Below are 12,002 nucleotides of genomic sequence, written 5' to 3' on the forward strand. Positions count from 1 at the left end.
ATCTGCAAACTTACTGAGGGTGCACTCGATCCCCTCGTCCAGATCATTGATAAGGATCTTGAACAAGACCGGCCCCAATACTGAGCCCTGGGAAACACCGCTCGTGACCGGCTGCCAACTGGATTGAACTCCATTCACCACAACGCTCTGGGCCCGGCCGTCCAGCCAGTTTTTAACATTTTAGCACCACTCAGATAGGCTGAGTGGTGCTGCGCTCTGAGCTGACCGGTCTCTTTGGGTCTCAGTGTCCCATCTGTAAAATGGGAGTAGGACATAGTTTTCTAATTCAGCCATGTGCAGGGAGGATAAATACATTCTTACGGTCTAAATGGTTCAAACCCTGCAGCAACACCCACACTGAGAAGCCAGGCTTTCTTCAGCTCTGGAGAGGCATCCAGCCATAGCAGGCTGGAGGTCTCTGCAAGCCCTTTCACCCTCCTGCTTGGTGTTTGCTGTTGCGGTCTGCTGTGTGTGCTTTCCTTTCAAATAATTTCTTTCTCTTTTCTAGTTTGAGGGTTGCAAGAAAGCCTTTTCCAGACTAGAAAATCTCAAGATTCACTTAAGGAGCCATACGGGTGAAAAGCCGTACCTTTGTCAGCACACTGGCTGCCAGAAAGCATTCAGCAACTCCAGCGACCGCGCCAAGCACCAGAGGACACACTTGGACACTGTAAGGAAGCAGAAGTCACATTGCAGTCCCCTGTATATTAGACTGTGTGCTCCTTTCCTCCAGCTTGGTGGCAGCAGGTAGCCCATAACGATAGAGATGGGAGGCAGAACTGTCTGATGAGGCTGTTTAAGCTGTTTGAGAAGTGACCCAGTAATGTAAGCATGGATGAAGATGGGCCAAACTAGTTGATAAAAAGGCCACAGCTCCATGGGCTTTGCTGCAGGTAGAGGCAGTAACTTTCTCACACTTAGGTGATCTTTATGGAACCTGAAGTCACTATGCAAGGACACAGAAGCCATCTGCAATAATAACTGCTATTCTCTGGCAAAAACTGTTTAACTTAAGACTGGGGCATGTGCCAGAAAGTCAAGAGAGGAAGAATAATTTTGTAAACCTAAAAATCTTCATGCCAACAAATTGTTGCTTGTGACTTTGAGTCACAGCTGAGATTTGTTTAAAAACTTTTGTTTCATAACAAAAGATTGTATTTCGTCAGAGACAAGCAGTTTCCAAAGGGTAGAAGTCCAGAAAGAAAGCGAGAACAATGCCATTTGAATTAAATGGCTGTCACAAAACTTAAATTATCCATTTCAAATAGTCAATAGTATGGCTGGTAAGTTAATAATTTGTACAAGGTGTTTTCAGAAATGCTTTGTGAAACACCAATAGCTAAATTGCAAAATAGCTAGTTTCAGCAAGCAGTTGGACCTAATGTTCATTTAATACTCTGTATTGTGGACCTACAGGTCTTCAGGGAAGACAGACAGGTTAGAACAGGCAGAAGGAGACCTTTGTAGAGATTTGTATTTATTTGGTGAGTTAGATTTATCGGGCTTCCTTTTAAGAAAACTATAAAGGTATTACAGGACTGGTATCTTTCTAAAATGATATGTGTTATTAGAAAATGTGAGCTGAAGGTGTTTGTCATGTACTTCGCATTAAAATGTGTATCTTTGTGTGTAATATTTTTGAAACTTCAGTATTCAATGCTTGCTTTGTTTTTTTCTTGCTCTCTTTGTAATGTAGTAAACTAACACTTCTTCTTGTTCTCTTTTTCTGAAGCAGATTCTTCTATAATCCTAAACAGTCTATCTGGGCCTTTACTGCGGTTTTTTAACCTGATTTACTAAAGAATGTAATTTCTGATTAAGTCAAAGATTGCTCTGAGGGTGGAAGAATTGTGAGTATAACTAGCAATATTCATTGTACTGATTACAAAAAAAAAAGGTAACAATGAAAGGTGCCATAATAAAAGCTTTCCTTCGGTTTCTCTTCCTTATAAGCCTTACTTTCCTCCTTTCCTTTTCTAATAAATTACCAAGCATTCTGCTTGTAATAATGTACAACATTTGTGTTCTGTAGTAATGTGGTTTGCAGCATGTCAAGGCTCAAAAGGGATTCTCTTGAGTTAAAATAATCTATGATGTAACAGCTGCTTTATCCTTTTTTTTTGACTTAGAAACCTTATGCATGTCAGATTCTGGGATGTACTAAACGATACACAGATCCAAGTTCCCTGAGAAAGCATGTGAAAGCCCATTCCTCCAAAGACCAACAAGTCAGGAAAAAGGTAAATTTTCTACCATGTTGACTGGTGTAAAGCTTATGTGGAGAAGTCAGTGTTCTAATATTAGATGTTTCAATGCATCTTCAAGTACCTGTGCTGATTTCAGACTGTTGATTAGAAAAACGTTAATGGGAAATAATAGATATGGTTCTTATATAGATGATAATTTCATCTTTGACTTAATGAGGCTGCCTGCTTTAATGCTTTTTATTTTCTGATGTGATTATTAATCACTAAACATACATAGCGAGGCAAATCAAAAATAATTTTTAAAAACAGAAATTTTTGTTTTTAAAGTTCTGCCACTTGGTAAATACATAGTAATACAAAACCCAGTTTATATGGCCGGTCTCAGATGGAAGGATGGATTTTGAGGGCAGATGAACAGTATGTGAGATTAAATTTTATTTCCATATGCCAGACACTTCCAAATACCAAGACATTTCACAATGCCGGTTCCCTGTGGATGTCAAGTCCATGAGTCAACAGTTGTTTATATGTATAAGCACATCTTTGAAGAGCTGAGTTGCGACCTAAGGGGATGATTTTTTTTTTCCTGAGCGTTTTTCATTGTATCTCCTATTAATCACTGGCACTATTTCATTAGATTGTTTAGATCATTGAGGACAAAAATCTAAGCTTTCATTTTAAAGGAGACTCGTCCTGATAAACAGGGAACATGCATGAACTTGTGTAGGGATAGATAAACCTTTGAGATGTCAGCCCCATGTAAAACAAGTTATAGTTTAGAAGTTTTAAAATTAAATGCACAGCCATTCATAGAAAGTAGCAAAAAAATTGCTTCGTACAGCATTGGAAGCACTAAGTGGCAGTCTTTAAAGCTGCAGTATACAAATTCGAAGAGTAAGTTTTGATTCAATGGTTTGTTGAAGCAGGACGTGGCAGCAGAGACCTGCATGTCAGCCTCTGAGGAGCTGGCCTGTAGTATTCTTGAGGAATTTCCTTTAAACTTATGAGTGCCCACTCCTGTATCAGAAATGAAGTAACTGAGCATTCATTTTCACCTTAGTAAGTCGTGCTTTCGCTCCCTTGCTCCTGTGCATGCTGTCCACAGGCAGGACTGCTGAAGGAGGTCTGTGAGCCCTGTTCTGCCTATCCCGGGAGGGCAACTCAGCTACCCAGGCACTGTCTTTTACAAGCATGTGAAGTAAATGCTGATCAAGGCATTGCATTCTGAGAAATTTGTGTGTGATGCCTCAAGTAAAACTGGCATAATGGACTTTCTGATTTTCCTTCCTGCATTTCAGTCACTGTTTGATTTTGCTCATTTCCCATTCCTTCTTTGTGCCAAACAGTTTAAACCTGGCCCTTTTTACTCCTCGCTTGACTCTCTATGGGCACATTCTAGACTTAAAATTGCTTATTTTTTCATCCCTGTTTGATAAGGATTAATTTAAGCTCATTGGTCACCTGAGATACGTTGATATATGGAAGGGAAAATAAGCCAAACCTCCACAAAAAGAAAAGAAAAATTGTGGCATCTATCAAGCTGGATACTTAAAGCATGGATAAAGTTTGCAATGTATAACGTTTACAAGGTACAGCATAGTTGCTGGACCTTCGAGAACTTAAAATTGATAACTAATATCATGCTTTGGTTATTTGAAATCTTTCCTGGCAGTAATAATAATAAAAAGTAAGAAACAATAAACCTTTTAATGCAGAATTAAGGTTATTTATGGCTTTAATTAAAAGTGAAAATTGGCTTAATGTCAAAAAAATCTTTACAAAAATGTGAATTCATCAAAAATAACCATAAAAATTCCAAGGTGATAAAGGCACAGTGGAGTAATACTTCCAGCCCTAGGGATCTATTCTGTTGAAAAGAATGAAACCCTTTGCTGTCACACCCCGTTAGTCATGGATTCATTTAATATATTGTGCCTGACTGCTTTTAAACCTCCTTTTAACCTCCCCCTGTGCACCAAGTGGCATTATTGTGGTGTCTTAAGTTGTTGGCTCTCCAAGACTGTACCTGCAAATATGTCTTTGATGTTGCATAGACTTAAAATAGCAGGATGAAATATATTTATAACAGTGCAATCAGCTACTTGTGGTGCTAAACATTACATTTGAGTCTTCAGCCCAGATTTGCTAGATCTGTCCTCAAAGCTTTGACACTTTCCTTGGCCCTCTAAGATAGGGCCAGATTATGCAATGTGATATAGATAAATTTCCATCTCTGAATTATTTTAAGCAACTTTTGTTGATACACATTTATTGCTTACCATGTAAGGCAAAAATGCCTTTTCTGCAAATCTTGTAAGACAGCCACTGTTCCCCTTCTCCTCCCAACCCCCAGCCCCCAGCCATCCACTAAGTACATTTAACTGGGAATCTCTCCAGGTAATGGGATGAAGTCCTATAGACCAAGAAGATCCTGGTGCAAATACATTTAATGCAAGCACTTTAGTGGGTAGAACAATAATTTTTCATTTACTTTTCAAAGGAAAGCAGAAGAGTAAAGAGAGCCATGTCTGCTTTAATCATCTTTGTGTAATTTGTAAAATTCTTCATAAACATGAGGGCAAACAAGTACACAAATACCATGCAAACACGTGGGAACAGATGCTGAAAACGTCTAGCAAAACATTTTAGGTATAATTTCTATGCATCATAATATTCAGTCTGTACTTTTAAAATATGTTGGTGGGATAAAAAGCAGTGCTTGCTATCTTATTTTAAAAAGTAAAAATTGCTGACTGTGCCTGGGTTTCATCTTCCCTTGGGGAAGATGGATGGAGCTCCTTCTAAGCAGGGAAGTCAGTGATAGAAAACTAGACAGCACCCAAAATGAGAGCATAAAGCGATGCTGAGAGGAATGCTAATGCACAACATGCCCCTGGACTACAATTACTTTTAAAACCTGTCCTCTTCTTAGTCATCTCCTCCTTTCAACTTTGAAAGGACAACAAACCTAAAAGATTTTTTTGTAAGTTGAACAGTTACCATGTGGTGCTTATTACCACAACATATAATGGAAGCTAAGAGCCATGTGGGATTCAAAGGGAACTGGATATTTCTGTGGGTAATGAGTCAGGGTTAAAAAAGAAACATGAGATTTGCAAGGGATATCGGTGCTTCAAGATCATGATTCAGGATAGGAGTCAACATCAAGCTGAATAGATTAGGGAAAAGCATGGTTATTCTGTACTGCTTATTTACAGTTTCTCACTCTTTCTCCTGAAATGCCAGCCACTAGTGGACACAGTGTACCTAACTTAAAGCAGTCTGGATGGATCTTGGGCCTGATCTGAAGGAAGTATCTGCTTCTCAATTGGTACTTTAAAATAACCTTCAGGCTGCCTAGCCTTAATTTATATATTCTCCTGCTTTTTTGCTTCTCTCATGCCATTTTTATAATCCTTTTGTCTTTCAGTTTCCTTTCTTACTCTATCTTCCACCTTTGTAGCTTTGGGTCTTTAGGATATGCAACCCAAACTGAACATCTGTAGGTGGCTGAGGTGCGTATGCTGTGGTAAGACCAGTCCCAGGACTTTCTTCCGCCCCAGATACTCCTATATTCTCTCATCTTTCACCCTGTTTCTTTCCTTCATTTTTTCCATATGCAGAGTTCAACTAAATTCTCAGTTTAGAAAGCATTCTGGTACATACAGGCAAATGCCACTTAAACATTTGACATGCTGTGTGTTTGCTAATCTTTATCTAGCTTGGACCTCATATTAATTTAGGATCTCATGAACTGTTTACCTTTTCTTTTCACCTCACATCAATAATTACCTAACAACTGTTCAGCTTTTTCAATCTTCCGTGTATTTTCAAGGCAGACCAGGACCAGAAAGTGAAATGAGTGGATTTTTTCCTTTTGGGAAACTCTAAAAAGGAGAGAAGTCCAGTTTTTAGCTGAGTCGCTTCCTGAACTAGCGGCTTTTATATGAAGAGGGGCTATAACAGCCTAAACTGATTGTTTTCCAGAATCAATGGTAAACATGCAGGATTTTTGAAAGACAAGGACAAGGAGGAAAAATAAATGGGTTGAAATTGCTATTTCATTTATTCTTTCAAATACCTAGTAAAAACAATACAGTTACTTGGCTTGCTTTGTGGAAGCGCAAAGAATCAGAAGAAAAGGTTAGGAAACCAGCAGGATGAGTGAGGCAGGTATTTTCTTCAGCTAATCTTCATATTATTTATTCTTATTAATTTTTATTATTTATTTATTTATTATTCTTATTATTTATTTATTATTCTTTATTATAGACTGGCTCTGAAGATTGCCAGCCTATAATATTAGGTGCAGCTGTTAATGGTAGAAATATTGTCCACATGAAGTCAGGGTGAATCATTATGCCTATTAGATCCTATAGTTCTTATTTGTAGAACAGCTTTAATAAGGAAAGCTACAGTTGACAGCTTTGCTTTGGTATCTTCAACAGGGCTGACTAATTTTGTTCCTTGAGTCATCCTGTGGAGTCTCTGACTAGTCAAAAAATAGGGCACTACTTGACACAAGTAAGCTTATTTTCAGTTGGTTACACTTTGTGTTTTCAGTAAACAGCAAATTTCTTTCATCTGTGAACTGATGATACTGTATTTGGAAATATGAATCAATAGCTCTTTTAGTTTATAAGTCTTTTTATTGAAGTTAGTGAAAATGAAATTATGCAACATATCATTACAAAACCCAGAGCCTGCACTATTACATATGCAGTGATCTGAAACCAGTATAGAAAGTGAACACTACCATTATGCTCTTCATGAAGATCTATTTGTTGTGCGACCTAGCCCTCAGCCTTGTACAAGTATAAGAACGTTACCTGTTTCCTCCAAGTATACCATGAAGAACAATTTGCTATTTCTGCAGGAGTCTTGCTGAAGAAGTCTGTATTTGTAAATCTGAAGAAATATTTAATTCACCTTTAAGTATTACAGTGCAAGTCCCACTGTGAATGGAATGGACCCTCCACTGGCTCTGTGTAGACCTTGTCATGAACATCTGCAATGTCTAATGCCTTTTTTAAAGGTTTTCTCTTTTTAAAAAGTGCATTTTCAAACAGATAAGAGATAATTAAAAAAAAGGACAAAAGATTGCTTTGATTTTGTATAGCTGTTGGCAAGGAGAACTTCAGTTCGGTAACACCTACCTTATCTGAACAATGCAGTGGCTATGCTTTTAGATACGGTTTTAATTTTATCCATAATTATAAAACAGTGAACAACTGTTGTCATGTATAATAGTTCTTTAAGCCAGTGTGTCCTGCCAAAAAAAGAGATTTAAAAGATTGTTTCCATTTAATTAAAGTGTAATAGATAAGGATGCAACTGATTAGCTCAATCTTTGTGGAAAAAAGGAAAAGATAATTTGAGCAGTTCAGATAAACAAGACCAGCTAAAGCGAATGTAAAAGTCTTAGTCTGGGCCTTGAACTGAAAGACAATTTATACCAAATAATACCATCTTTCAGCTGATCAGTCTTTGATTCTTCGGCAGTTTTAACAGTGCCCAAGATCATGTCTTTGATCTTATTCTGTAAATTAGTTATGGATTAGATACATTATACAGACAAGCTTTGAGATATTGAATGCTTACCTGACAATTGCCTCTGAAAGCTGTCTGTCTTCTGGAAACCTGCATTATGTTAGCTCATTCAAATGGGTCTTGAGGAAACCATGCATGGATTCAGCTGACCAGATAGCTTAACACCTCAGCAGATGCATAACATAGTAAGTGATACTCCTAGGTCTCTACTGGATTTTTCAATACTATGCAGAGGAGCATAGATCTGCTAAAGCGTGCAGTGTTTAGGCTTAACTATATTTTGCTCCTTATTTATTTATTTGATTTGTACTTAATCTTAGTCTAACACAGCAATTATGCTTGTGTCTATTTTCCTGGCTTTTTCCAGGACAGAATTTTTGTACTGTCTCTGCCAGAAAGCAAGTATCATGGAGGCATAGCTTTGGGAAAAGCGATCCAAAGGACATTTCTGAAAGTTGTCTACACTTGGTGGAGGTTTTTTGAATTGTAGTGTATATGGTACATCTACAAAATCACTAAGGAATGAAGGGGGTGGTGAGACCTTAGGAGATAAGGGATATGTGCAAAGACTTCCAGCTTGGTTCATTTCTGCCTAATAATCTTCCTTTTTGACACAGATTGATCAATTGTAAACTGATGGCTGAACAGTGGTTTTGGGGAGTTGTCAAAACACTCTCCCAGTGAAGATGGACTCTTCCAAGATTTGTTCCTGTTATATCTGGTTGGAAGGAGATCTTTTCAGGCCTTGTTGTGCTGAGGAGGAATAAAAGACAGGCAATCAGGGTCTCCTTAATCCTGCTGCTATTTGTGCATGATTTCTTCCATGTTGCATTTATTGCTCTTTCAAAAACCCATCAGCTAGCAATGGCTGGAAGTTTTCAGAATACTTTTCCTGATGACAATAAAGAAAAAAGGTGCTACACTCCACTGCTGAGGTGAAGCAGGCTGTATGACACCTCAGCCATATCTACTCCTACTTGGACTGTAGTAGAGGCTAGTAGAGCAGAGCTGTCCACACTAGGTGTGGTGCATGTTGGAAATAATGATTAACGATATGGATTGTCTGGCCAAAGCAATTCCTGGAATTGCCTGGCAGAGTGGCCTGTGCTGACCTTGACCAGGGTTCTCATCTAAACTGAGGGGGCTTTCCAGAAACCACCTTGCACAGCTAGTAATAATCCTGCAGATATTGCTCTTCTGCCACTGTGCACCCCCCGTATTAGCAAAAAGGGGATATAAAATCTCCACCTTTAGAGGCAGATCTCAATGACTGAATTGTTCTGAAGCCTAGTCATTTTATATCCCTTTTCTAACAGTTCACCTATTCTCTCTTAGAGACCTGTTATGTATAATGTATATAAACCTGTCCATCTTACAATGAAAACGTTAAGAGAAATGGGAGAAAAACCAAGTGCTTAAAGACATGATATCCCATGTCTTTATATCAATATCAATATATGATATTGAACAGTATTTCTCTGGAAATAAGACATTTTCATTACAGGTTAACATGGAGTTTTCTAGAAAGTTTTGAGAGATTGTCTACCTTTGTATTTTGTGGGTCATGTCAGCAAATACATTGTTCCCTCGGCAAAATAATACAGAGCTCTTGCTTCGTACAGGGCTGCATACTTCTTGATTGTTCATTGTTTACATTATTATACAGTAGAAGCAGGCTTTTTTATTGTGACTACATGTTGATTTTACTGCACAATGGATGAAGCTACCAGTTTGTTTGAAGATTTTGGAATAAACAAAATTTTACGCCAGCATTTAGATTTAGTGGAGAACATGAAGAAAACAATGTCTGGTGATTTTCTTTAGCTAGTATCTTTGGTTTATTTAATTTCACAACACTTATTTCCAGTTTTTCCTTTCATTTCCTTTCATTTCTCAGTGTTTGAACTAGGTTTTTTTGTGAATCAAGAAACACAACGCTTAATGTGTTTCTTGTAGGAAGTAAATTCACTTCTTTTTATTTTTCGAACTCAGAATGTTTAATTGATGAGGAAAGAGGGAGCCAAGGAGGGTTAGAGCATTACATCATTGGTATTTCAGCAGGTTATTCAGGCACTAAGCTAGTTACCAGTGACATTGTCCATTATGTGACTATATTAATCTGGAGAAGCTGCTCTGTTCGTGAACACCTGCCTCGTGGGGAGCAAACAACCAGATCCTACAGTATAAGCCCAGTTTGCTTCTGCATCTTTCAGGTTTCACTTGCCCTTGTTCAAACTCTTAGTTCAGATTTCACTGTTAAAACTGCAAAAGGGAGAGAATGGATTGAAAGGGAAGCAAATATATTTTCTTTCTTTGAGAGCAGTTGAACATAAGGATATTTTCCCTCATTTGTTCTCTGTGGAGTCCATTTAAAAGGTGTCACTAATGCAAAAAGAAGTGCATTCAGGGGCTAAAGGTCAGTGAGCAGTGCCCATGGCAACTAAGAAACTATTCTGCAGAAAAAATGCAGTAAAGAGTAAGTGTTTTAATCCCCAACTTTAATCCCTTTACTTCCTGTTTTCAAAATGAAATATAAATCAGGCACCATGGCGTGCAGCAATTTTTCCCCTGAAAGGGATGCTGGCAAAAAGGGATTAGGAATGGGCAGCAGTGTTTAAGGAATTTAATCATACAATTTGTTGGAAAACTTTTGAGTCTACGAATGACCAGTTCTTTTGAGTGTGGTCGGTGAGAAACAGGAAAACAGACCCTGAAAGTGATGGAGGACTGGCTGTGGCTGACCCCACCTCCAGCTGCTGCAGTGGCAGTGATGTGCGCTGTGATGGGATGCATGAGGCATGCCTCTCAAGAAAGATCCATCGTGGGGTATATGCTTTGCCAGTGGTGCATGTAGAGCTCTGCTCTCCAAGAAGGAGGAAACATCGAAACTCCCCCTATGGTTTTCATGGTGCTCTGGCAGCAGTGGCAGTTGTTATAACCAGGAGGTTGTTGGTGCATTCTGATGTTACCATTTGCTATTTCACATCATGATTCCTCCCTGCACTTGGTTTCTGCCCTGAGCTTGTATTCCTGTGAGCTTCAGCAGCGTGATGTCTCATTACCAGAAGTAATAAGTGCTGTCACCCTCATTACATTTACACACATGCCAAAAAAAATCCACATTGTCTCAAAACTCTGTAAACAGCTGTCAGTGCATGTCCATAGCATTTTGTATTCTTTAGGTTCATTTTTGGTAGCAAACAATATCCTTTTCTGCATTTGTGTGTCTTCACTTCCCTGCCACAGCATATACATGACAGTGGGCTTGAGAGAGCAGGAACCCTTCTTTCTTCAGGGGCCTGGTTTACAGAGTCCCTTGGGAGACAGTCCTGAAGGGCAAAGGAGTCCAGGAAGGCTGGACATTCTTCATGAAGGAAATCTTAAAGGCGCAGAAGCAGGCCGTCCCTATGTGCTGAAAGACAAGCTGATGGGGAAGAAGACCATCCTGGTTGAACAGAGAGCTTTGGCTGGAACTCAGGAAAAAAAGGAGAGTTTATGACCTTTGGAAGAAGGGGTGGACAACTCAGGAGGCCTACAAAGATGTCGTAAGGTTATGCAGGGAGAAAATTAGAAGGGCCAAAGCCCAACTAGAATTTAATTTGGCTACTGCAGTAAAAGACAATAAAAATGTTTCTGTAAATACATTAGCAACAAAAGGAGGGCTAAGGAGAATCTCCATCCTTTATTGGATGCCGGGAGAAGCACAGTGACAAAGGCTGAGGAAAAGGCTGAGGTACTTAATGCCTTTGCCTCAGTCTTTAATAGTAAGACCAGTTGTTCTCCGAGTACCCAGCCCCCTGAGCTGGAAGACAGGGACAGGGAGCAGAATGAAGCCCCCATAATCCAAGGGGGAATGGTTAGGAATGTGCTACACCACTTAGACACACACAAGTCTATGGGACTGGATGGGATCCACCCAAGGCTACTGAGGGAGCTGGTGGAAATGCTCACCAAGCCACTTTCCATCATTTATCAGCACTCCTGGCTAACCGGGGAGGGCCCAGTTGCCTAGGTCCCAGTGGACTGGAAGTTAGCAGCTGTGGTGCCCATCTACAAGAAGGGCCGGAAGGAGGATCCGGGGAACTACAGGCCTGTCAGCCTGACCTCGGTGCCAGGGAAGGTTATGGAGCAGTTCATCTTGAGGGCGTTCACGCGGCACGAGCGGGACAACCAGGGAATCAGGCCCAGCCAACACGGGTTCATGAAAGGCAGGTCCTGCTTGACCAACCTGATCTCCTTCTATGA

The 12,002-nt window shown here is 39.5% G+C and overlaps 1 protein-coding gene across 1 annotated transcript in view; it reads left to right on the top strand.

The window, feature by feature from the left end:
- GLIS3 (GLIS family zinc finger 3) overlaps positions 1-12,002 on the top strand; it is a 175,989-nt gene that overhangs the window by 122,371 nt on the left and 41,616 nt on the right. Inside the window, exons 4-5 of the mRNA XM_009327217.1 lie at positions 509-670; positions 2,130-2,240. Of these exons, the coding sequence (XP_009325492.1) occupies positions 509-670; positions 2,130-2,240 (273 nt within the window). The remainder of the gene's footprint in view (positions 1-508; positions 671-2,129; positions 2,241-12,002) is intronic.

Source organism: Pygoscelis adeliae, unplaced genomic scaffold (assembly GCF_000699105.1).
Source record: "Pygoscelis adeliae isolate BGI_AS28 unplaced genomic scaffold, ASM69910v1 Scaffold26, whole genome shotgun sequence".
Classification (NCBI taxonomy): domain Eukaryota; kingdom Metazoa; phylum Chordata; class Aves; order Sphenisciformes; family Spheniscidae; genus Pygoscelis; species Pygoscelis adeliae.